This window comes from Primulina tabacum, chromosome 7 (genome assembly GCF_025594145.1).
Source record: "Primulina tabacum isolate GXHZ01 chromosome 7, ASM2559414v2, whole genome shotgun sequence".
Taxonomy (NCBI): Eukaryota; Viridiplantae; Streptophyta; class Magnoliopsida; order Lamiales; family Gesneriaceae; genus Primulina; species Primulina tabacum.
Genome location: NC_134556.1, coordinates 38015301 through 38042857, shown reverse-complemented (window position 1 = coordinate 38042857; position 27557 = coordinate 38015301). Strand labels below are relative to the sequence as shown.

General features: G+C 36.7%; 3 protein-coding genes across 6 annotated transcripts; 1 reads left to right on the top strand and 2 right to left on the bottom strand.

Annotated features, from left to right (window-relative positions):
- The first annotated feature begins 5854 nt into the window (after positions 1–5854).
- LOC142551762 (patellin-6-like) lies at positions 5855–7886 on the top strand. The gene is made up of 4 exons (XM_075661149.1): positions 5855–6713; positions 6870–6994; positions 7100–7241; positions 7358–7886. The coding sequence occupies exons 1-4, from the start codon at positions 6009–6011 to the stop codon at positions 7604–7606; spliced, it is 1221 nt and encodes a 406-aa protein (XP_075517264.1). The 5' UTR covers positions 5855–6008; the 3' UTR covers positions 7607–7886.
- Positions 7887–9210: 1324 nt separating this feature from the next.
- LOC142551759 (putative WRKY transcription factor 33) lies at positions 9211–11870 on the bottom strand. Its single transcript, XM_075661146.1, has 5 exons — positions 11524–11870; positions 11289–11429; positions 10292–10926; positions 10035–10196; positions 9211–9903 (listed from the first exon to the last, which is right to left on the bottom strand). The coding sequence occupies exons 1-5, from the start codon at positions 11821–11823 to the stop codon at positions 9465–9467; spliced, it is 1677 nt and encodes a 558-aa protein (XP_075517261.1). The 5' UTR covers positions 11824–11870; the 3' UTR covers positions 9211–9464.
- A 6517-nt stretch (positions 11871–18387) lies between these two features.
- LOC142551757 (protein SCAR2-like) lies at positions 18388–26654 on the bottom strand. 4 transcript variants are annotated; one of them, XM_075661143.1, is made up of 10 exons: positions 26390–26654; positions 25378–25541; positions 24752–24875; positions 24543–24672; positions 23900–23961; positions 20596–23815; positions 20170–20562; positions 20004–20087; positions 19815–19919; positions 18388–19730 (listed from the first exon to the last, which is right to left on the bottom strand). In XM_075661143.1, the coding sequence occupies exons 1-10, from the start codon at positions 26542–26544 to the stop codon at positions 19680–19682; spliced, it is 4488 nt and encodes a 1495-aa protein (XP_075517258.1). In that variant the 5' UTR covers positions 26545–26654; the 3' UTR covers positions 18388–19679. The 4 variants fall into 4 exon arrangements, with proteins under 4 accessions (XP_075517258.1, XP_075517257.1, XP_075517259.1 ...); XM_075661142.1 differs by having other exon boundaries at positions 20170–23815; positions 26390–26653; XM_075661144.1 differs by having other exon boundaries at positions 20170–23815; positions 26372–26501.
- Positions 26655–27557: the final 903 nt, after the last annotated feature.

Genomic DNA, 27557 nt, shown 5'->3' with positions numbered 1-27557 from the left:
TCTTTATTCCCTCCAAATGTTATGGCTACTGACCCTTTCACAAGAATCATCACAAACTGCATATATATATATATATATATATATATATATATATCGAATTTTCATGTATCACACATAGGTGTACATACATACATATATGCATAAAAATATATATATAGTTAATGGACGTACGTTCTTGGGTATGCCGACAATCTGAGAAACAGCTTCTGTGAGTTGGGAAAACATGGACTCGGCGTCCACTTCTCCTTCGTGGATGTTAACGTTGGTGGAGATATCAAGGCAAGGCATCTTGATTATTTTAATGTTCACTTATGTGTATGATAATGAGACACATATGTATGTGTGCATATGCCAACTATTTATAGACCCATTAGCAAGTCACTCTCCAAAAAATGAACAAGACAATAGCTCAAGTCATAATGTCACGTTTCTTTTCAAAAATATCAAGTGAGTTTCCATGTTTATATGGTACTATCTATTATTTTATTACAAAACTCCTATGAGAATATTGTGTTGTGAGTTAATTTTGTGAGACGGATATCTTATATAATACGATCCATGAAAAATATTAATTTAATGTCAAAATATTATTATTAATTCTAAATATGGATCGGATGAACCCGTCTTATAAATTGAAAACCTACTCTTATTTTATTATTTAGATGGAAGGTATTAGAGTTCAGAACTATCTTTTTGATCGGTACTGCAATCGCTCTTTGGTTGGGTATTGGTGGTGTGTATTCTTTAAGTAGTCGAAATCATCTTTGTTCATGATTTTTGTACATTAATATTTGATATTTAAAATTAAAGTCACGGATGCACAAGAATATTTCAATTTTATCCAAATTTATCTTCCGCGTGAAAGACTGTTTCAATCACATTCAAGTTTACCTCATTTGTATCATTCGTAATTCTAAAAATCTTGATATACTCACATGTTGTATTTGGATTGAGTCATTTGAAATCCATAGATTTCGAATTGTTTTTAAATGTTGAATAAATTTAATTTCTCCAAGGATTTGAAATTCATTGTGATTAGTTCAATTATAGTATAAACAAGTATCAGATAAATTTGAATTTTTTTTAAGTTATTAAACAATGAAAATGAATAGATTTCAAGTCTCTTCATCCAAATACAAACCTAAGAACTTTTATTTTTACTTTTTCTTTCGGGGGAAAAAAAGTTGACACCCAAAACACACTTACACTATATAATAGTATAAAACCAATAATTAAAACGCGTGTAAATGGGATATATAACTAATTAATCTGTGGTCCACTTGATGTTTAAGTTGTTAGTTTCCCACACTTCTTGATTTCCCACACTTCTTGGATTTCCCACACTTGTCCTCGCAAACACGTAATTCAAATTACATTATGTTATTATTATTATTATTATTATTATTCTAAAATTTATCTAGACCGGAATCAAATATTCATGGCAAAAACTTGTATGAGACGGTTTCACAGGTCGTATTTTGTGAGACAAATATCTTATTTGAGTCATTCATGAAAAAATATTACTTTTTATGTTAAGAGTATTATATTTTATTGTGACTATCGGTAAGGTTGACTCATCTCACAGATAAAAATTCGTGAGACCGTCTCAAAAGAGACTTACTCAATATTCTTAATGGAATTTGGCTAGGTAAAAAGTGGATGACATGTTTACCTTTTTTTTTGGCTACATGTTTGAAATTTATAAATTGACACGTGGACAAATATTCAATATGAAATTTGGAAATTTTATAGAAGATTATGAAGCTATATTTACTACTCCTTCGATCATAAAGTTAATAATATAGGTCATTGGCATATTAAGAGTGTTTGAGTTGATAGAGTAATAATCGTTTGACATATTATTTCAATTCATCCTACTAATATTGAGTAGGTCATTTGTGAGACGGTCTCACGAATCTTTATCTGTGAGACAGGTCAACCCTACCTTTATTCACAATAAAAAGTAATAATCTTACCATAAAAAGTAATACTTTTTTATAAATGATCCAAATAAGATATATGTCCCACAAAATACGATCCAGTAGACCGTCTCACACAAATTTTTGCCACTAATAAATTTTTTACGAGCATGACGCACAAGGTTTTTCCAAGTACGATTTGTCTGATTATCGTAGTTTGCTATTGTTTAACCAAAACTTTTACCTAGTATGCAATGAAGAATGACGATGGAGATTCCATCGTAGTAAAACAAGTATATAGATCATTATTTATAGACGATCAAAATCTAATAAAGTGATCTACCCCTTAATAAAACTCAATCTAATTGGATAATTATTATTAAATAGAAGAAGAGATTCCGTTTACATAGTAGTAAGATTTATTTCATTCCATCGTTATGTGAAAGTTGTACCCAATTATTAATCTACTTATTATCTCCACACTTTTAGCATCTATTAATAATTAGTTATTGTGATCTCCGTGTTATTTTATATTACACCTGAAATATTTCTCTCTATATATTGTGATCAAATATTAATCTTAAGATTTTCAACATATATGTTAACTTCATCGAAAATGATACAAATTATCCTGATGTATTGTTACTGGAATACGAGGAGAAACAATCATGGTTAAGAATAGACTAGCTCATGATCTTCACAACGATATAAACTATATTATAATTTTTTATTATTCTTAAATTTGTCTTAAAGTTAATAGACCAAATATCGATCGATACAATAGTTATAAATGAGCTACATGTTCTTTTTCACGTGAAATATTAATACATTGCATCACGTGAAAAATTGAAATGATCTCATTGGTTTGTTTCAGATAGGATCAAACTAACATGAGAACGCAATGTACACATTCAAAATGTCCAATCGCTTCTTCTTGTTTTAATATATAAATATATAATGTCGAGATATTTGTCATATGTAGTGTGCGATCCGGAATGACTGAAGTACCATATCATCTAATTGGATATTTTGCATTTGCATCCCTTAAATTTAGTGTATTTGTCGCTTATATCTCTTATCAAATATACATGAGTAAGTCTCTTGTGAGACGGTCTCACGACGAGTCAACCCAACCGATATTCACAATAAAAAGTAATACTCTTAACATAAAAAATAATATTTTTTCATGGATAACCCAAATAAGAGATCCGTCTCACAAAATACGACCCGTGAGACAGTCTCACACAAATTTTTGCCAATATACAGATTATAGTATATGAAAGAGATATATCAATTACATTAAATACAGGAATTAATTAACAAAAAAACTCTTTTCATGATTACAAACAACATAAGATCTAACGAACTTGATAAAAATAAAATCCAGTGTCCTATATTTGAACGAATGGGTGTCATGAGTATATAGATTCATTTTAAATTTCAAAATTTTAAAAAATGAATCAAATTGGAAAAACTTGGCACGCATTTTCTTGAGCATAGACTATTCCATTCAAATAGTAATGATGGATCATTTTCAATGTCAGGGTGACAATTAATCATGTGGGTATGCAAGAAAATTCAAAGGCTAAGCCCAAAAATCCAAATGGGGCCATTAAAGTTCCATACTTAAATTGGGGAAGTGTAAACCAGCCAGTTTTTTTGTTTAAATAAATGTATTTATACATAGGGGGGGCTAGGGCTGGGGAAAAAAACCCGAAAATCCCGACCCAACCCGAATCTTACCCCATTTCCGTTATGAAAAAATTCCGACCTGAATTTTTCTCGACCCGAGTTGTTGGATTTTTCTCGTCTCGATCAATTTCGGGAGAGGGATCTGGAAACTAATATTACTCCGACGGGATTCTCGACTGACCAGATTATTTTAATATATTTTTTTATTTGTTTAAATAAATATTAAAATACTATTAACACATAAGGTTGAAAATTTTTAATTTTAAGTGCAATAATATTGTATCCATATAAAAATTGACTAATATATCTAAAAAGGGTTAGACCATAAATGGTTAAGAGTTAAATTAATTTATTAACCAATTCATCTAAACGCAATAAAAATTCAAATAGACAAATGTTATAAATTATACATAATTTTCTATCCTTTAGCCTAAAATTAAAAGAATGGAGGGAGCACATTGTTGTTCTCACCTCTATATTTAACAAGATATTCTCTCCGCACTCGATGGGATCTCAAACTTTTGGGATATCCTCTTCTTACCCAATCGGATCCCGAATATTCGGGTCCTGATATTATCGGGTAATAGGGTATGAGATGGGAAGGAATAATAGTTTTAGATTTTTATCAGGACGAAAATTATATAGAGAGGTCACATGAAAGGTCTCCACCTGATCTCACCCTTATTTATACATTCTTTAATTTATGTATATCGATAAAGTTTCTAGAAACTCGGTAAACTGAGCCCAATAAATGAATCCAACTAGGCCCAAATGTTGCTTACGCCTATTAACTAAGCCCAAGTTTGTGTGCTCAAATTCAGATGAAATTTTCTTCACTAGAGAGGCAAGTCCAGTAAAATCTATGCCTTCCTTTGTCGGATTTGTAAAAGAGGGGGTTGTGGTGGGTTGTGTTCCAGTCTGCCTTGTATAACTGAAGCTTGCTGGGCTGACCCGTCCTGCCAAATGATGAATTGTGACGGACTATGGGTCGATCTGTCTCGTTGACTCGTTTTGACGACTCTAAATACACTACACATTGCATATCACCACATTGTGTTTTTAAAAGAATGATTTCCTTAATAATTTTTTAATTTTACTGCCGCGTTTAATTAATTAATTGATGCAGTTATATAATGATATTGCATATCATACCACAACATTAATTTTCAGATCAATATCTTTGAGTTTATATCAAATACTATGAACACACGTTCCCGACAATTTATGATTGACCTAATACTCATACGAAGACATCTTTTGCGGAGGAAAATAACGTAGAATATGGCAAGCACAAGGCCGCCTCAGGTCCAAGCGTGTAAGAAGCCCAAAAAATTTAGAAATTGTATGTTAATTTTGTTTGATACCCCGGGATATCCCGGGTCATGGATGGTGTCCGGGTCAGGATATGGATTGTGCCCAGGTTATGGATGATCCGAGACGATTGGTGATGTCTACAAAGAAGTCCGATTCATGTGTGACCCGAGATATCTAGTAGATAACTCGAATCGGGGTGAAACTATAAGAGAGGTCACTAGAGGCCAGACAGTTAAATAACTGAGACGTCTTCTCCTCGGACTATTGGGTGACCGGACTCTCATTATCTTGATAGCAGATTCGGTAGAGCACCCGATCTTGCTCATCTATTTCATCCGGATCGCATCATTGTTGAAGGTAAATTATATGTTAATTTTTAGGCAAAAAAATCGTTTTAATTATAAAATTCATACCAAAACTAGTCAGTAAAAGAAAGAATCATAAATAATAATAAAAAAAATCAACACAGTTGATTGTTAAAAAGAATTTAAATTTAATAAATAATATATAAAAACATTTTTATTAAGTTATGTATTACATATTACTGGTCATTTGAATGTATTGTGTATTTATAGCGTGGAAATATTTATCTAAACATGATAATATTCAAATTAATGATTTTTCATATTTTTATTAAGAATAATAAATTATTTTAAAAAATTAAAAATAACGATTAAGCTTAAGATATGATTGACGATTTTAAAAAATATTATTTTAAAACAATTTTAAAAATTAAACAATAAAATTATATAATAAGAATATAACTATAATTTATTATAAGTCTTCATCAAATCAATTAAAGGTTAAGTTAATACAGAGACACAATTTACATATTAAAAAAAAAAACTTATTAACACAACACGTCACATTACTTATTTAGAAAAAAAAAAAAGAGAGAGAATAAATTACTGCATACGAAGCAAAATTGTAAAAATATACACAATATCAAATTTAGGAGGCCAGTCTGACAAAGCAGAGGCACAAGCCCCCACGTCCGTCGCGTGTTGCTAAATTCGATCTTCGCTCTTCTTTTTCTTTTGCTGTGAATCTGTGATCACTCTTCAACACTCCCACAACTCGAAAATGGAAGCTAGCCAGCGTCTGACTCCTGAATCCTCCCCAAAACCCTTCAACAAAAGCATTGTCGGTTCATTGATCGAGGCTACCTCATTTCGAACTCCATCTTTCAAGGAAGACACATACTTCATAACCCACCTCAAGCACTCCGAAAGAAAGGCTCTCCGGGAGCTCAAGGACCAGCTCATGGCATCTCACGGCCCTGATTCCATGTGGGGCGTCCCGTTGCTCGGGTCCGAAGACGAGAAGACTGACGTCATCCTGCTTAAATTCCTCCGAGCGAGGGATTTCAGGGTTCAGGATGCCCTCACCATGCTGCTCAAGTGCTTGGATTGGAGAAAGGATTTCGGAGCCGACGGCATTTTGGAGGAGGACTTGGGATCGTTCAAAGAGCTGGAAGGTGTTGTGGCTTTCATGCATGGATATGATAGGGAAGGGCATCCGGCTTGTTACAATGCCTATGGTATCTTCAAAGATAAGGAAATGTACGATAAGATTTTTGGAGATGACGAGAAGCTGAAGAATTTCTTGAGGTGGAGGGTTCAGATTCTCGAGAGAGGGATCAAGCTTTTGAATTTCAAGCCTGGTGGGGTGAATTCTATCATCCAGGTCACTGATCTTAAAGATATGCCTAAAAGAGAGCTCAGGGTAGTTTCTAATCACATTCTCTCTTTGTTCCAAGACAATTACCCTGAAATGGTAGCCAGAAAGGTATTTCTTTCCTGAAATTTTTGTGAGTTCAAATCGCGGGTTGTGGTTTGTGGGATTTTCTGATTATCAGATGAACTTGCATAATTTTGATCCGAACCCTTCATCGATGTTGAAAGCACGTATCTTGTGTAAAAAAATTTGATTTTTTTGGTGCAGATATTCATAAATGTGCCGTGGTACTTCAGTTTGCTGTACTCAATGTTTAGCCCATTTCTGACTCAAAGAAGCAAGACTAAATTTGTGATTGCCAAGGAAGGAAATGTTGCCGAGACTCTCTACAAGTAACCCTGCTTTCGTATTTTAGACTCATATCCGAAATGAATCACAAAGATCATGTCGGCCTTTTTATAATGTAGAACTGAGCATGTTATGACGATAACGTGCAGATTTATTAGGCCGGACGATGTTCCGGTTCAATATGGCGGACTGAGTCGACCCAACGATGAGTTCAAGGATTCAGAAACAGCAGCATCAGAGTTCACGGTCAAAGCTGGGGAGAAAGTCAACATTGAAATAGAAGGCATAGAGGTCGATCGTGTGATTTTGTCGTGTATAATAAATTTGGTGTTTTTTAATTGGTTTGTCTGTCTCTGAGTAGCTGTATATTTACGTCTGTATACTATGTGTTGTTTACTGCTTATTAGGGAGGGGCAGCGATTATATGGGACATAGTGGTTGGAGGATGGGAAATAGATTACAGCGCTGAATTCCAACCAAATGCACAAGGTAGGTACAGCATTGCCGTGGAGAAGCAACGGCGGCTCCGCGCCACGGAGGAGGCAATTCACAACTCATTCGCCGCCGCAGAAGCTGGAAAATTGGTGCTCTCCGTGGATAACTCCGCCTCCCGAAAGCGGAAGGTGGCTGCGTACAGATACATGGTCAAGTGTTAATATATCCACCACCAAGTCATATGAAGTATTTGATCAATCGTTTTATGTAATAATGGCATGGTATAAGCAAAATAATAAACTCGGAATGATTGGTGCGTTGGTGGGGACTCAATGGTTTGATTTTTTGGTTGTATTGTGCATGTGGGTTTAGTCCACTTTTGCAGAAAAGGTACGCATGGTGTTTGTTGTGTCCACAAATTACAAATAGTTTGGAGTCAGTTTCTGCTTGACTTTTTCTCTTTGTTTTTGCTTGCGCTGCTCTGAAAACTTCTGAAAACATGCACGCCTAAGGGCCCTATGGCTATGCCCGTTTCCACTCTACTTTATTTATGGAAGAGGAAAAGTCGGAGATTGACAATGATACTGACTACTATCTGTGTGTGGAGAGTTGGAAATTCATGGTAGGTATGGGTGCTATGTTCTTTTACCAAACTAATCTTGATGGTATGGATAAAGAGAAAGTTGCCCTAAAAAAGATGAAACACAATAAAAAATGTTAAAAGCATATAAATCTTGGCTCCTTCAATGTTACACAGTGAGAAACGTCGATGCTTTTTGTTTTGAATTTAGATAATATCTTATGTAAAATGTACCAGAAGTAACAATCATAGACCAAACCATAAATCTGGCACGCTGTTTGTGGGTATTGATACGAGTTTCAACTTTTTGTTGTTTTCCAGATATTTTTATTCTATGCCCAAGTTAAATCTTGAAAGCGAAAACCATAGACAGGATTTGGTCCAAAGAAGAAAAAAAAATCATAGATAGGATAAATTACATAGTTATTTGGTAAATGATTGGATGTAAAAGGAGAATTGGACCTTGTGAAATTTGAATTGCAATATAGCTCAGACAAAAGAATTAAGACTAAAACTAAAATCTTTGGGGTACAGTTCGATGGAACAAAAGAAATACCACTAAAACTAAAATCTAAATACATTAAAAGATCAAAATCGCAAAAAAAAAAATCGAACAGAAGAAAATACGACTAAAACTAAAATCTAACTACATTTAAAACGACAGAAATCCCAAACAAAAGTTCAAAATTACGAATATTTCTTAAAATGTCCATTGTTTTTTTGTCATTGAGATACAAGTACTTCGTTGCCCTGTCTATTTTAACACACCAGAACTATCAAAATACAGCATTTCATCACTCCATTCAAAGACTTCCCGGTTGAAAACAAACACAAGCCCATAGCATGTCCTCTCAGTACTAATACAATTCTCGGAAATTTCACTCGACGCTGGAGCCACACGACTTCATCAACATATATATAAAAATACGTATAATCCTTCTTTCATTCTTTAAATTTGGCTGAATATGGTAATTAGAATGGTCTCTGGAACATGCATGGGCTGGCTGTATCTCAAACACACCAGAAAACGGAACTTAAATCATATATATATGCACTAATTAACTTATCATGCAGGGCCAGGGGTACCCAAGATTCAAGAAACACCTAAATCTCAATCATATCATTGACATTGCATCAGCATCGTTGACATTGCATCAGCATGGTATTCAGAATGAAGGAGAACACAGCGTTTGGAATGCAGAGGGGTCAGTTTATTGAATATTTAGCGGCAGAAAAACAAACCAAAAATTGAAAATATTAAGCTCTATACCATATTTTTGTTTTTTCTACTTTTCTTCGAGTGCTGCAACTATCAGGATACTATTCTAAGCTTAAACGGACTTGATACAAATGAAAAAAATTCCCCTTAATGCTGTTATAAGATATACATATACAACATAAAATTAAATATCTTGATACCATCACAAATAACTGTCCCACAACAGATGCTTCAAAAAGATTTGCATGCCACAGGGATTAACCTTCCAAGCAGCAATGCTTCAGTTGAGAAATGAGTCAAAAAATGAGTCATCTCTAGGTTCTTCCTTGGTTATCAACTGGGAATTCTCTGTCTGTTGCATATGATTGGCATAGGCACCCGTAGAGTTTCCAAAACCAGAGAATCCAAAACTATCGGTGTCGTGCAGCATTTGAAGTGTGTATGGTGTTTGGTGTTGCATTGTTTGCATTCTCGTTGGGTTTGGGTAGCTTGTCCCGTTAGAGTGGTTTCCGGTTGCAGAGGGTCTTATTGCTGTTGGGGCATTGTTAGTGGCGGTTGGTGGTGGTCTGCTCATAGTGTAGCTGCCACTACCGCGTGCTGCGGGAACATCATGGTTGTGCTTCCCTTCGTATGTAGTGACCACTGCCCTTAAATCGTGGGATGCTCGCTCTACATGTTTCCTGACCGGACAACCGTTGTATGTGCATTTGTAGTAGCTCCTGCAGGAATGTGAGAATAGCAGTCATGAAGGTTTATTTTCTTGCACAAGAAACGAGCAGATAAAACATCTGAGATACGTATATATTTGTCTCAATTTGCTCGGCCGACTTAGACAAAGCCAGAAATTTACCTAGGATTTGGGTTGCCCTTAACCACTTTCTGTCCATACTTCCTCCATCTATAACCATCGTCGAGAATGTCGATATCACTTTTCGTTTGAACAACGATTCTTGGCTCTCGAACGGTTCTACTACCAGCAGCTGATACCCCCTCATTCTCATTTTCCCCTTTCCTGAAAAATAAAATTAACATCCTGTAAGATTTTAATTCATGCTATTTATTTGATACATCATCTAAATATAGAAATTTGGTGCTAAACCCACTCACCATCTCTTGGCCTCTGGTTCATTTTCATCGTCATCTTTCGAGTTACTAAGTGAAGATCCCTGTTCAAAATCATCATCTCCAAAAGAAGCAGATGAATTCTCTGGTGGGGTTGCCACAGATTCCATCTGACCATTCTCAAGAAACGAGTTTGATTGATTATGGATTCCAAAATTATTGTATGTAAGATTCTGAACCGAATTAGAAGATGATCTCCTAGTAGATTGAGGCTTCGAATGATTGTGAGTCCCTTTGTACACTATTTCAGTAATATGTCCTTCCAAATTCCTCTCCACCTTCTTCTTCGTGGGACAGTTTGGAAATGTGCACTTGTAGTAACTACGAGGATTTTCGCTTCCCTTGACTTGTTTTTGTCCATACTTCCTCCAGTTGTAACCATCGTCGGATCTTTTTTGCTCCCTAACATATTGAGATGGTTGAGCATATAGGATTGATTGATCAGGTTGTGGGGCAGATGTATTCTCCAAGCTGGTTTGAACTGTGGAAATTTCTTGAGAACTGAAACTATGCATTTGGGATGGTTCTGATTTTAGTGCAGACTTTCTTGTTGCAAATTCAGGTTGCTTGTCAGGTAAATGAAACGTTCCCTTTTCTTGCTGTTGTCTTCTGAATGAATCCTGTTAGATAATGTTTGTTGACTTGTCAGCAGTATTATTAAATATATATACAAGCTCTAACTATATATTTAACTATTGCTTTGACATTTCAAATTGCATATACATAGGTTAATCTAATCCTTGATGCAATTTCACAAGAATTTACCAAGAAATTGCAAGAGATCAGTCCCTTGTGCAAACCTGACAAAGTTGGATTTGATATAATTAATTTTATAACATACAAAACCACTCAATTTCTAACTTCATCGGCAACGGCAACTTGGCAAAGCATACAATACAGCCTATCATTCTGTACATACATGGTTTTTTTTCAAAAAAAGAAAAGAAAATATCCATGATTAAATTAAAGAACGTAAATATACCGTTGAATTTGAAGAGGGAAAAATGGATGATGTAGAATCATGAGAAGGCCTTGTTAGGGAATGGAAAGAGAAATCAGAGAACTTTGTGTCCTCCTGATCCAGCTTAGCAGTAAAAGCCCCGGTAGTTGGAGAAGGAAGAACCTGAACAAACAAATCATTATCGTAAATAAACATAACATCTGTAATACATACAAGGAAGAGAGATGAGAAATGAATCTTGAAGAAACAAACTTACATTAGCAGAAGAAAAAAGAACAGGAGAATCAAGCAGTACAGAAGGGCTCAAACTATGAGGAATGGAAAGATAAGAAGAAGGAGAAACAGGTGGTGGGGATACAGGCAACGAAGATGGCGGAAACGACTTGTACTTTGGGATTTCTAAGCTTTTTTGGTGATCTGAATTGACCCAGTTGAATGGAGATTTCTCTTGATTCATGGCCGATGCCGATTCAGCAGCAAGAAGATCAGAAGTGAAGTATTGATTGGAGAAGCTTCGGTGATGACAGGTATTCAAGCTGCCTCCAGAAGAAGCCATATAAGTTGTGGATATTGAATGGATCAAAGATCTTTTGATGCAAAGTAGAAGGTGGATATAAATACGAATAGATTGTACTAAACGGAGTTTCTTAGAAGCTTACATTTAAATCTGACCGTGGAAAGTTTGGTCAAATTTTGTGGATTTGACCGGCTCTTGGCGGCTGACTCAGACAAGAGTTGTGATCCCCTACGGACGAGTTCACGAATGCATCCCACCCAATCTCACACTACACGTCTATATTTATTTATTTATTATTTATTTAATATAGTATTATAGTATATAGGCTGTAGGAGATGATTCCTCCATTTTTCATGTTGACGTGCATGCTCGTTATATGAGTTAAAGAAACTCCTCAAGCCCAAGATACAAATCCATAGAACTCATTGTATTAAGCCCATAGGATATATGGCAAGCCCATTTATTTAAGAACAATCCAGAGGAATCAAATCAATTACAACGGGAGTGTATATAACTCTGTTCAAATGTAAATGCAATACAGTTGAGAAATGAAATTCACATTACGCGTCTCTTTCTTCCTTCTTCTGTTTTTCTGATTTGGTATCAGAGCCATATCCATGGCTGACGCCATCTCCGGCAGTGGAGTTTCAACTCACACCTCTGTAAATCCATCAACCAATACAAGCTTCCTACTCGTGAATCCAGCTAACCAGATAAATTCAGTTAAGCTTAGTGATGAGAATTTTCTTCTATGGAATCTCCAGGTTGTTGCTGGAATTCGTGGGTTGGGGTTAGAAAATTTCATACTCGAGCACCCTCATGTCCCTCCTAAATTGGTTCCTAATGAGAATACTGCCGACGACGTCAATCCCCAGTTCATTACCTGGAGTAGACAGGATCAACTTCTATTTTCCTTTCTATTATCTTCCATGACTGAATCTGTCCAAAGCCAAATGATCGGGTGCGATACATCCTCTCAACTTTGGCTTCGGGTATCAACATTATTTGCCTCAAGATCAAAAGCTAAGGTGATGCAATACAAGCTACAACTACAAACCATGAAGAAAGGAAATCAGAATATGAAAGATTACTTAAGCAAAATGAAAAACATTATGGATATTTTAGCTGCTTGTGGTCACTCAATCAGTGAGGATGATCAAATTTTATATGTTCTTGGTGGAATTGGATTGGAATACGACTCTGTTGTCGTTCACATTACTTCAAGAATTGATACTCTAGCATTATCAGAGGTGAATGCTCTGCTGTTAGCTCATGAAGGTCGCCTGGAGTCTCATAACGCTAACAATGAAACGTTGCCTCACTCAGTTAATGCAGCTTCGTTTGCTCATACTAAGAAGACTGATGATTTCTTTTCATCACGAAGCCCCTCTCCTGATTCCTTTTCATCAAAAGGCTCCTTCCCTCGAGGCCGCGGTCGTGGCAGAAATACTCGGGGAGGCAAGCGTTTTTGGAACAACAACAATGGCAGACCTGTTTGTCAAATTTGTGGAGTCACAGGTCATGTGGCTGGAATATGTTACTACAGATTTGATGCCGAGTACACTGCCAAACCTCCAAGTTCCGTTCGTTTCCCCTCATCGGGTCCTTCTCGACCACCACAACAAGGTCAATATCGATCTCCTCAGCCTTCCTATCCATTAGCAGCTATTGCAACTACCAATTCTGAATCTGCAGGGGATGAGTGGTGGTTTCCAGATTTCGGAGCATCTCACCATGTTACGAATGATCTTGGTAATCTCACACTTGGGTCCGAGTACACTGGCGGTGGTAAGGTTCATATGGGGAATGGTGCAGGTCTGTTTATCTCACATATTGGTGAATCTACATTTGGTTCATCTTCATTTTCTCGTCCTTTCCGTTTGAAAAACCTACTTCATGTTCCTCAAATAACAAAAAATCTTTTAAGTGTTCATCAATTTACCCGTGATAATAATGTCATGTTTGAGTTTTATCCTTCTTATTGCCTTATGAAGGATCTAGCCACGCGAGTTGTTCTTCTCCGAGGAATTTTACATGAAGGCTTATACAGGTTCAACCTTGGGCCACTTCATTCTACTGCTGCATCCCAACCTACATGTCTTCACAGTACTCTTTCTGACAAGAACTCCAGTCCTCCTTCTTCACATCAGCATTCAATTAAGGCATCATCAAGTGTTCTAGATCAGTGGCACTATAGATTAGGTCATCCTCTCCTTTCTACTGTTAAGCAAATTCTATCAAATTGTAATTTTCGCTTTCCAAGAAATGAACGTATGCATTCATGCGAAGCTTGTGAACTTGGAAAAAATCATAAACTCCCGTTTCCCTCTTCTCAAACACAGTTCACCGAACCACTTGAACTTATTTTTGCAGATGTTTGGGGCCCTGCCCATACCCCTTCTCGAAATGGGTTCAAGTATTACATAAGCTTTGTTGATGACTTTAGCCGTTTTACATGGATCTACTTTCTTAAGTTAAAATCAGAAGTTGTTCAAGTATTTGCACACTTCAAAACTCATGTTGAACTTCAACTAAACAGAAAAATCAAAGCCTTTCAGTCTGATTGGGGTGGGGAATTTCAAGCTATGAGCTCATTCCTTCAAACAAATGGAATAAAGCATCGTCTCTCTTGCCCTTACACTTCGAAACAAAACGGGGTTGTTGAACGAAAACATAGGTACATTGTTGACACTGGACTTTCTCTTTTAGCTCATGCATCAATGCCTTTATCATTTTGGGATGATGCTTTCTCCACAGCAGTCTATCTTATAAATAGATTACCTACTGTAGCTCTTCAAGGACAAATCCCCATCCAATATTTGATCAAAAAGCCACCAGATTATTCCCATCTCAAAACGTTCGGATGTCTTTGTTTCCCATGTCTCCATGATTATAATATTCACAAACTTGACTTCCGCTCAACCCCATGTACATTCATTGGTTACAGTGACAAACACAAGGGTTACAAATGCATTAGTGCTACTGGACGAGTCTTCATTTCTAGACATGTTAAGTTTCATGAGCAAAGCTTTCCCTTCTCCAAGTCCCATGTTGTGTCTAGTCCCACAGTCACACCTCAATCTTCCTTTTACTTGCCCAAAGTCCCTGCATCTACATCTGTTTTTCCTTCACATTCTTTGCCTTCACCCATCCACACCACAGCTCCTTCTTATCCTCCACAATCAGATGATACACCTCCTATATCATCCTCTACTTCTCCTCAATCTCAGTCAGTCCCTACATCAAGTGATACAATTTCCCCATCTCTTTCACCTACTCTCACAGCTCCTATGCCTCCCATATTGAATCTGCATCCAATGGTTACTCGCTCCAAGGACGGGATTTTTAAGCCTAAGGTAAATCTATCTTTGCATTCTAGTATTTGGGAACCCTCTTCTTTCCAGGAAGCAAGTACACTTCCTGAATGGTGCAAAGCTATGGAAGCTGAATATCAAGCTTTGATGCAAAACCACACATGGACCCTTGTTGCAGCACCCTCTAACGTGCCCATCATCGGCTATAAATGGGTATTCAAACTGAAAACTAATCCCGATGGTTCCATTGCTAGACACAAAGCCCGTCTTGTCGCTAAGGGCTATTCTCAAACCCCAGGACTTGATTATACAGATACATTCAGCCCATTTGTGAAACCCACAACCATTCGACTTGTTCTCTCTGTAGCTGTTGCTAAGGGTTGGAAAATTAAACAAGTTGACGTCAATAATGCTTTTCTCAATGGCAAACTTACTGAGCTTGTGTATATGCGTCAACCCCCAGGTTTTGAAGCTCCGAACAACAACAATTCTCTTGTGTGCAAACTGAATAAAGCCATATATGGACTCAAGCAAGCCCCGCGAGCTTGGTTTGCTCGGCTCTGTCATGCTCTCACACTTATGGGTTTTGTTGAATCCAAAGCTGATGCCTCCTTATTTGTTCAAACTCATGCTGATTTTGTCATTTATGTTTTAGTATATGTTGATGACATTTTAATCACAGGAAGTGACAACGCTCGGGTTCGATCACTCATCTCATCCTTAAACAGTCAGTTTTCCCTTAAAGATTTGGGAGATGTGAATTATTTTTTAGGCATTGAGGTTTGTCGATCATTGGATAAATCAATAGTTCTTACTCAAACCAAGTATGTGCAGGATCTGCTTCTTCGCACCAAGATGAACAATGCCAAAGCCTTGCCAACTCCGATGACTGCAGGCCTTCGGTTATCTTGTAAAGATGGGGATCCATTTCCCGACAGTACTCTTTACCGAAGTACCGTAGGAGATCTTCAATATTTAACCATTACCAGACCTGACATTTCATTTAGTGTCAACAAAGTCTGTCAGTTTATGCATGCTCCCTCATATTCTCATTGGAAGGCGGTCAAACGAATTCTACGTTACTTAAGTGGCACTCTTGGTTTTGGTATTCGTCTACATCCTAGCTCTGCATTTACCCTTCATGGTTTCTGTGATGCCGATTGGGGTAGTGACCCTGATGATCGTCGCTCCACGTCTGGGTTTTGCTGGTTTTTCTGGCTCCTCTCCTATTTCTTGGAGCTCCAAAAAGCAACCTATTGTATCCAGATCTAGCACTGAAGCGGAATACAGAAGTGTTGCAAATGCTACATCCGAGTTGTTGTGGATTCAGTCCCTTCTTTCTGAACTCTACATTGCTATCTCAGATCAACCCATTCTATGGTGTGACAATCTCAGCACCATTGCACTCACTGCTAATCCAGTGTACATGCAAGAACAAAGCACCTAGAGCTTGATCTTCACTTCGTTCGTGAGAAAGTTTTGGCCAAACAACTATCAGTACGCCATGTTCCTTCGACTGATCAAATTGCAGACGTACTTACTAAACCATTATCTACAATGATGTTTCATCGACTTCGGTTCAAGCTTAGCGTGGTTCCTCATCCCCTACTAAGCTTGAGGGGGCAAGTTAAAGAAACTCCTCAAGCCCAAGATACAAATCCATAGAACCCATTGTATTAAGCCCATAGGATATATGGCAAGCCCATTTATTTAAGAACAATCTAGAGGAATCAAATCAGTTACAACGGGAGTGTATATAACTCTGTTCAAATGTAAATGCAATACAGTTGAGAAATGAAATTCACATTACGCGTCTCTTTCTTCCTTCTTCTGTTTTTCTGATTATATGTACATACATATGTACGTGTATATATATATATATATATATATATATATATATATATATTGGTGTTTTTTTTTATTACAACACACGTGGGAATGAGAGATCGAACCTGGGAAATCGACTAATTTGGTAAGGAGTGAGATCACTGTACTACAAGTTCGATCTATTATATATTGGTGTTCTGATACATACATGAATGAGCTCCACGTCATTAATGAGTTTTGACTTTTTGGGTTCGTGAATTGTCCTGTTTGACGAAATAACCAAGGAAGTTGATGTTCAACATGTTTTCAAGTAATAACAATCGAAACTAATACTTATATATCATATATGCTTGAAAAATAAATAATAAAAGTAATACCGAATAAATTGATTAATGACTGATTTTACTTGGCCTAGACAACATTTCGAAGTTGAATTCAACAAGATGGATGGATTTTGTTACCGGAAATAGCATTTGTAATGTTATACATGGAATCCTTGTCAACTCGAGTAAACAATACATGCACACTTTAATTCAAATATTACAATTTACTTAGTAATTTCTGGAGGAGACCTATAAACATACATAAAACATGTCGCAATTATTTATTTAGATGAACAATATATACTTTAAAAAAAAGGTTAAATACAATCGTAAGCATGAAAACACTAAGGTCGTGATTAGATTGGTAGATTTGAAATGATTGTTGGTTTGTTTCGATGGACAAAAATTCAAGTTAATTTCAAATTAATTATATATCAAATTAAATAAGTTATATATAGTAATTATAGTGAATTTTAAATATTTATTCATTCCTCAAATCATTTCCTAAAGTTAATGTTTCATAATCAAACTCATCAATCAACACGCAATATAAGCTAATGTTACATTTGGAATGAAAGATTTTGATTTTGGTATGAATTTGAAATTAACAACAATTATTTAAAAATTAACTATTTAAGATATATAATCATTTGTCAAGTGAATTTCTCAAACAAACCAATAACTTCGCAATCCCCATCTTAAAATTCATCAAGAGTAGGTATCTTGTGAGACGGTCTCACGAATTTTTATCTGTAAGATGGGTCAACAGTACCGATATTCACAATAAAAAATAATATTCTTAGCATAAAATATTTTTTATAGATGACCCAAATAAGAGATCCGTCTCACCAAATACGACCGTGAGACCGTCTCACATAAATTTTTGTACTTCATCAATCACATGTAACATAGGAATATGACCGTGGAATATAACCAAATATTTCTTTTCTGATAAGATGTCATTTTGGTATCATTCGAAGGAAAGTGCAAAATACGTAACTAATACACGTGGTTCTATAAAATAAAATAAAAAATGACGATAACGATAAGTCTTGCACAACAGCTTTATAGGAGTAGGACCGACATTGGATACTTAACAGCCACAATATTTAAATTGGCCAGCGTTATACATATATAATTATATTATCATTTATTTAACAGTACAATAAAAGGAAATGAAAGGCTCCTCAACTTTTGAGTGCAAAATACAGGTCCTTTATGTTGTATCAGGAAACACTTGATATACAAATTATTAAGCAAGAAACAAAAAAGGTCTCCTATCAATCCTCCATTGAAACAAACGGAATAAGACTCGCAGTATATCCCAATTGATGGTCACCAAAATACCTGATATACAAATTATTATACAAATAAAAAGAGTACCTGGGAATGGGAAGAACTAACAGTCACGAGCTTCCGAATGTTGGAAATAAGTTGACTTGTGGGAGCTTCAGCTAAAATACCAAAAGTGTGGCAGGCAGCCAAGTCCACTGGGAGTCAAGCTCTCCAGGTGGAGAAGAGTCATGACTTGTAAATAGCTGATTCTTGCTAGGGACAAAACACCTGCGTCCTCAAATATGTACCATACCATACTGATTTACATGGTAAAGAATGATGGCCAAACAACAACCAGTTTTGATCACCAGACTCCAATTTAATACACTTAACCGAATTTATGTAAAGATTGACAGGTCCATTTAGTTTAAGTTTACCCCATGTGTCAATTTTCATTGTTCTCTGTAGCTAACAGCAGCATCCATGCTGATATTCGGGTCAAATGACCACAGCATTTCACTCTCCAAAGCACTTTGCAGGAGACTACAAATCAGGTTTAAGTGAGAAAATCACATATATCAGGGGAGGTCGAGGTCGGAGGGAGGGGGCTCATGTCTGATAAATTGCAGTTACTGGCAGCTCCTTTTCGATCCGTATTGCCATTTCAATACCATTTATGGAAACATTAAACCTCAAATTCACATGCTTCAATTTTTAATATTTACCATATCCATTGTTAAACCAAGGAAACTCGTTTCCAACAGTTTTTATATTCAACATATTGTGTCATATGAAGACAAGCTAAAATGCTGCTAACTAAGAGCAAAACTGAAGAACGCAAGCTTTTACAATTCAAATCCGTGGCATCAACTATACAGAACGTGTGCCCTCGACTATTTACACAATTAAATAATTGCGCATTTATAAGCTTTGCTATTTTCCATGTATAAAACAATATTTATGCCACGTTTCAGGATAAAATCAACACTAGGAATCGGTTATATTTAAGAGATGAAGGGGGGTAGAAGAAAAAACCAAGAGGCCTGTCGCAGCAGATAAAGGATCCATGGTATGATGTTCACCCCCCATTTCACCGTGCGCTATGAAAGTTTCCTATAGCAAAAATGCTTTGGCAAAAATAACTCTTGACTACTTTTCATGAATCACTCCAACTATCCTCAATGTCTTCATCGCTGCCAGCCTGGGCCTGTGATGTTCTCCAGGTTCATTAATATGAATTTGATTTACATAATACTACATCATAAATGCATGTTCAAAGAAAACAACAAACCTGTCGGATTGCATTCGCTTTCTCCAAAATTGCAGCAACTTTAAGATTAGTTCTGGGACCTCGAATGCTAGGCTTTGTCGCCAGTGCAGGTTTCAGGTTGAAGGACTGTCCGAATGGAAATGATATTGAGTCATCTTCTGAAAATAACACAATAGATAGTAAAATTCATGCCAATCAGTGTGCACTCACCTTGGTCCTTATTTGTTCCAACAGTGAATCTCTTTCCTCTTCTTTCTGTATCTCAGCTTTAACTCGTGGGGTAACTTTTCTTAGCTGCAAAACAATCTAAACTGAAAATATGCACTTCAAAGAATCAATATTGTTTTTTTAGAGCAATAAAGTTATAGATACTTACTTTGCTTTTATCAAGAGCAGTAAAAGTATCAATAAGAGGATTTCTCTGTAGAGGCAATTTCCTTGTTCGACTCTCAATTGCATTTCCACCCTCCGCATCCGGTGATGCAAACTCAATCGCTGAAGATGGAACGACAAGCTCCTGCTTTACATTTTCTATCTTTTGTTTATGATCAATTGTCTCACGCGTCAAGACATTGGACTCCAAATTAGTGGAACTTTGCTCAACCTCCTTTTTGCTTGATCCAATGTCAGGGGAAATTTGAGGAACATCTTCCACATATGTCAAAGCAAATATCTTCGAAGATGATATGGTGACCTCTAGCTTCTCATTTTCCGTGTTTGAAGAAATGTCAACAATCTCCTGAATCAAGGGATTGTGCCCTACCTTCTCCTTATTTGATATTGTGTCTTGAGAAAATTGAACCAAACATCCATTCAATTCTCCATGGAATGAACTAATGTCATAGGTGGAAGCGGAAGGGGTGGAGGTTCCTTGAGAGAACTCCTCTTGTTGATTCTCTCCCTGTATGGTAGAAGATGCATGTTGAACCTTTCCCAGTCTCCACTGAATGGGAGGAAGAGGTGGTAAAGGAGGAAATTCTCCCAGATTGAGTGAATTTACTTCCAAAAAACAATTACCAGGTGGAAACATAGAACCTAAAGGATAATTGGAATGCTTAGAAACGTCAACTTCATAGTTGCTTGGTGCTGGAAGCTCCGGTGTTGAAGGCTGATCAGGACAACTAACAAGTGAACAATTTGAAGCGGAATTACTGACTGCTTGATGATCATCGAGCTCTAGCATATGCTGGTCACATGAAGACCCCAAATCCATTCCACCAGAATCCATGAACTCTTGACTGAGTTGGGTAGGTAGCACACTGGCTTGTTCTTGTGGCGTTGTTTCTATTATATTGTGAAAACAAACATCGTGGTATAAAAGGTTCCTTTGTAGGCACAACTTTTGTTCTGGATCTAAGTTAATTTGCTCTGAGGAAGACTGGGTGGTGGCGGTATGGACAAAATCCATGCTATGTTCATTTACTATTGAACCGAAATCCAGATTAACAATGGTATCTGCTTCTTCAGACTTTGGATGATTGTAACTGATACAAAAGACTGTGTCCAAATCTGATTGGGTTACATGTCTTTGACTCACTTCCTCCACTAAGCCAGATTTCCCCTGACTTTCCAAGAGAAAATTCTTGCCATTTTCAAGTTTATTGGGATTTGAATCCTCGAAACAAGGTATACCATCTTCTACCAACTGATTGATACCAAGAGGTGAATAGACACCATTTTGGCCGACATTATCAGCAACTGAAACCACACTGGAGGCCACAATTGCAATCCCTGATACATCAGACTGTGAATCAGGTTCACTCAACGAGACATTATTATCATTCAACGGTGTAAGTTCTGGAGATGCAGGGATATTTGTTGCTTCTTGAGCATAGGAGCTCCTACATGAGGTGATTCCGCCCTTTTCAACAATATCTGTCTTTCCGTGCGGCCCTACAAAATTCTCTTGGATGGAACACAAACTTTCTAGAGCCATTAAATCATGGGAGGGAGCATCATCTGTGATTCCTGTGGCCTTCAACCCCAGAACTTCACAAGACTTGAGAGTTTCAACTGCCAGAGTTTCATTAACTGTTGTCTCCTCATCAAGATTAACAACATAATTGTCATGAGTATCTAAACCTGTCTCTGGCCAATCTTGAGAGCATTTTACATGTGATGCCATTATATTTGGTGAACAAATCTGATTGCGAACTGATCTATTACAACCATTCCCTTCTATGTCAACAGTTTGAGCATTACCAAGGGATGGTTTCTTGAGTTCTTCACCGAGAGAAGCCTCCATGATAGATGAAAAGTCATTAGAAGCATTAGCAAAAGCATTTAATGTCACATTATTCGACTCATCAATTGATTTTTCTTCTTTTGGAAGTGCTGACATGAAACTATGTCCATCATGAGCCGAATTAGGAAAATCAAATCTATAGTTTTCAGAAAACTCTAAATCTCCATCATTTGATTCATCCACGACTAGAGTCTCAGTAGAAATCATTTGTGGCAAGTTATCTTTGTTTGGAGGAAGACAGGTTCGATTGTATAACAAAAAACCAGTAGAATTGCATGATTCATTCTCACTATTTGATCTCTGAACTGTATTGCTTACGGCAGAGGAGCTTGGGGAATTATCTCTTAATTGAGTTTTAGAATCAGAGACACTGAAAGAACATCCTGGATCTATGGCCAGTTTTTCTTTCTTTGCTTCGCTATTGGCAAGGGACAACTTTTCATTACACTCAGGTTCCGACAGGTCCCCCGGATCAGGGCTATCCACTTGCACGAAATCGAAAGACACGGCAATTGGACTATCCGTGGTATGACACAGATTAGTATATGTTGCATTCCCATCAATTGATTTACGTACCAGATGAACTCCTGAAGAGGAAAGCAGGGTACTATGTTCTGACTGCAAAATGAAATCAGAGAAGCTGGGAGAATATGCTGCATCAGTGACCGGATTTGTCTTAACTTCTTTATCTGAAATATTTAACTTTTCAACTAATTCAGGTGCCCTAGATATAATTTCTCCCAAAATGTATTCTGAATCAGAATCTTCTAATGTAGAATCCAAATCTGTAAGGTTCCTATCAGAAGTCTGCTGCATAAAGTCAGGACAGTGGTTGGTGATAGCAAGTGCACCAGTGCACGTATCATCAGAAACTGCAGATCTTGTATGGTGAGCCACAGGACAAACTTCATCTGCCGTTTTATGGAAAAATGGTGCATTGACGATCTCAATTTCAGGTGTACAGGCAGCAACATAATCTTCATATTTTGTACTATCAGCCAAAGTATTTGGAAAGTACAAAGCAGAGAAACTAGAAATCTCTTTCCCAGATGAATGATTCTCATTGTCAGACAACATAGAGTTTCCAGTAGATTGAGAATCTGTAGAATGAAAGTGTTGTTCCTCAGTGGCAATTACATCAAAAGTCGATAGTTGCCTGTCGATATAAGAGGCGATATCGGTCTTCTCTCTGAGTTCAGAGTCCGTATCAAGTTCGGACTCAATGGTTATTGGTGCGTCCACGAAATTGTCTATCTCACTGGCAAAATCATCAGTTAGATAACCAATTAAGATGTCATCTGCTTTACTTTCTCCATCAACAACCATATCCTTTTCACTGGTTACCCGATCACAAGAGTATGTGACACTATCTTCTACAATGCTAGGATAAGAATTGTCTTCCTTCGAGATTTTACATTTGGAAACCTCATCTTGCTCGTATATGGATGGTTTCAGAATAATATCCTCTCTTTGTGGAGATGGAGGACTTCTTTTCCTCTCCACAGTGTCTCTGTCAGCGCTCATTCCAAATTGAAGTACTCCAAAACTAGAGTCATCGTGATCAGTTGTTGGCAATGTCCTCAAGGATGATGAATTCATGGTGATTTCATGAAGCACTTTATGCTCCGGAGAAGGAATTTTTAATATTTTTTCGATGTAGCTCTGCCCAGTTTTCAAGTCGAATGGTAATACATTCAGCCTCCTTTTTAATTTCACACGATCTGCAGAACTGCTTTCACTATTTCCATCATGATCCTCCATGAAAAGTTGATGAAGCCTGAAAATTTAAGATTAAAATAAGATGTATGTGATGTGCAGCAATGGCAAATAAAAAAGGCACCAACAGGTACTATTGTCTCACTTTGCATGCGATGACGGTAAAACTTCAGGGGAGACTCCATTCCTCCAGTATGTTCCTTTTCTCTGTTTGTCATGCAAATAATTAGTCAGTCAATAGACAGTTCTGCAGGAGTGTAATGATGTAGGAGGAACTGATAGACAGAACTAAAGAAAAAGAGAAGCAGGGGCGCGAAGGAAGATTTCTAATGATGCTACCACTGAGGGCTACCATACATGATTACCATACTATTTAGGTGTCCGTATAAATGTACAAGAGAGTATGTCTTTCGAAATAAAAGAAAATTAAGCTGTCATTCTTATTCTTTCCAAAAAGAGCGAGTTTCCAAAATGTCCAGGTCAAAATACAGAGTGTAGGGACTGACCCAGGATGTGGAACAGGATAATCCGAGGTAGCAAAACAAATTTTTTTGGAAGAATTATTTATCAAATTTCAAAATTTTGCTGAATACTGACCCCTCGCCCTTCCTCTCGAATCTCGATTCATCTGAGTGTAGGTGAAATATTATAGGGGGCTATATATTGTACAACAAAACATATGGATTTTTACCACTAAAAAGACAAATGAAGTTAGTGGGAGTTGAAACTCCGAGTTAAAATTCAGCAGTGCTTGTGCTAAAAGCTGCTATCAATTGTTTGGGAATTACCTTGGCTTTGCTGATCTTTTTCTCCCTCTGAATACCTGTACCATTCATTTTAATGGAAGAAGTCTCTGTTTTGAAAAATGACGGATCAGTGTAACGTTCCAGGCATGCCCCAGCTCCCGCAGTGTCAAATCTAAAGGTTGATATCAATGAGATGGTAATTTTGATGGGACACATTAGTCAATCAATCTAAAAGGATCAAAAGCTCATACTTGTCTAAAAGAAATAACCGAGGAGGACCCCTGCATTCTTCATATGACTCCATTATAAAACGAGGTAAATTTCCCTTGGTCACTATATTATGGTCCATCTGTAGATTAGGATGGCAATCAACACCTGCATCCCAATATTTAAAGCATAATTTTTAAATCCAAAACATATTCAGGACTCTTACAGCAAAAGACGTGGCGCGAAAAAAGACCGAGTCCCTTACAAATTAAAATCCTTATAAAAAATAAAATTCATATTACTCTCTAGAACTAGAAGCTGGAGGATGGTATTCTCGTATTCACTCTCACATAGAGCTCAGAGAGGGGAACACGCGGAATAAGGCTGGAAATCCAGTGGCCAGATCTGGAGATTACCCACCTCAACGAACCATTAGTTAAAAAACAGAATGATCTTGCGAGTCAGGCCGCCCATTGGATTCAGCAAATCATTGCGAAAGCCCCAACAATAAGAGTCAAATGAACAACCATTTAGCCTAGATTTTCTCAGAAGTACATAACCAAATTATTATTGTCATCAGGTTGTTGACAAGCAACTAAGAATCCTCCATAACCAGGTTTCCCAGCAAGGGATGAATCAGAATGTAATCAGAACAAGAGTTTGTCCTAACCAGCATGGTACATTAATGAAGAATGATCAGTCTGGGAGAGAAATGCCTTCTGGATGGACGGAAACTCATCCTCGAGTTTTTGGACTCGAGATAATAAGGTGTGTCCTCTTGTAGCAGTCACCATCACTTTGTCATGTAGTTCATGAAAAATCACCGCCGCAAACCTTCAAAGAAAAATAAAAAACAATGATATCAACAATCAGAGGCATTTCTCACTATATTTCAAAGAGAACTATGGGGTGAAGATCAGTTGGTGTGACTGATGGTGGGTTATGTAACATTAAGAAATAACACCATTAATGTAAAAAGGTCCAAAACACATGAAAGAACTATATCCTATTCCTATCTGCATTAAAAAAGGAAACAGAAAAAGGAAGAAAAGAAAGAAGAAAAAATTGAAAGTTGGAAATGCACAACCACTAATACTAAATGGACTGCAGGCTGTTATATAAAATGGATCAGTCTGAAGTGGAATCACAAAGGCTAAAAGTATCTTCGTTTCATGTGAGCAGGCGAGACTTCATATATGTGGAAGCACATAACAACTAGCTTTAGTATAACTGAGAAGGTAAATTCACATTGAAATAATAGTAGAGAAACCATTGTCGGTCCCAAAGGTAGCCTGACCTGCGTTTCTTATCTGTAATAAATAAAAAGAATGGCAATATGGCATGTCCAGATTATTACAACACACACAGTAGTTTATTGTGAAGATATTTCCAGCAAAGCATTTGCCAACATAAAATCCCGCAAGCACGTACATCAAAAGATTTGAATAAAATTCAGGGGGAAAAGTCCGTAGGTTGTAATCTAAATAACAAAATTTAAAAGGACCAGCAACACAAAAAAGAAAAGAAAAAACGAAGTTGCAAACCATAGCCATAAATAACTTGACATAGATCTCAACCCCCACAAGCAAACATTCAACCTGGCTTTTCCCCGCATAAAATTTTAATACAAAAAGGCAAAATTCAGACACAAAGAACATCCAAACCAGATTTAAAAAACTGACTCGGAGAGGTCCCCCAGCTGGCGGAGGAGGCCGACGAAACCAGACATGGCCACCCCTTCGAGCAGTGCCTCCGGATCATCCTTATCGACGGCAGTGTACAGATGCGGATCAGCTAAACTATACTCGGACCTTATCTCGTACCTAGTAATCGGCATTTCCCTATCTTCAAACCCTAACCAGATTTCAAAATCTCCAAGGAACTCTCAAAATTCCAGTTTCTAAACCATCTAACCACATGCTATATTATATGTATGCATGTGAGTGAGGAGAAGGAACTCCGTTAACCTTATTAACTGACAACGCTGTGTTTTTATTAATTATTATTATTAATGTCTATTTTATTTAGTTACATGTGTTAACAAATAATAATAATAATAATAATTTTTTATTTCCTGCTTTTTTTTATTTTTATATATATACATACGTTTATCATACAGTTGGAATATAAAGGCGTGATCTAACCAATAATTTAATAATAATTTTTAAAAGAGTGGGGCTCCAGCAAACTATACATATATAAATAATGTCCGCTAATTGTGGAGGAATATGGATGTCACCGATCTAAAAAGTTGTTTTCTTTGACATATACATGTGTTTGTTAGCAGATATTTACTATCAAACGATCACATATTTTTTTCACTTCTCGTTATTTTCTCGATGTGTAATAATTAAATTTATAAACTAACGTATAATAACTTACGAATTATGTTATTAAAGTAAATTACATTAGACAAATCTTGTGTGACAAGTTTATTCAAAAAAAATTTGATAAAGAGAATCAAATTTCTTGCTATAAACGTTCTTATGCTTCACCGATTCAAAGAAATGTTTGGAACGACATTGGTCTACATTGTAATCACGTAATCTTTACTTTAAAGCAGCTTGGTTATTTGCGTGTTAAGTTTTCTACCATTATGCCTACCGAGGCAAATAATTGATTGTGTGTGCAACTTGTATATAAAATATATATATATATATTAATAAAAAAAGAATTTTTTAAGTTATTTGTGAAAATACTGGCATGTTGTACGTGGGGGGTTAGGAATAGAGGTCGACATAAAACCCGAAAAACTGAAAAAATCGATCGAACCGAAGAATTCGGTTTAAATGATTTGGTTTTTCGGTCGGTTATGATTTTAAAATTTATGAAATTCGAATTTTCGGTTCG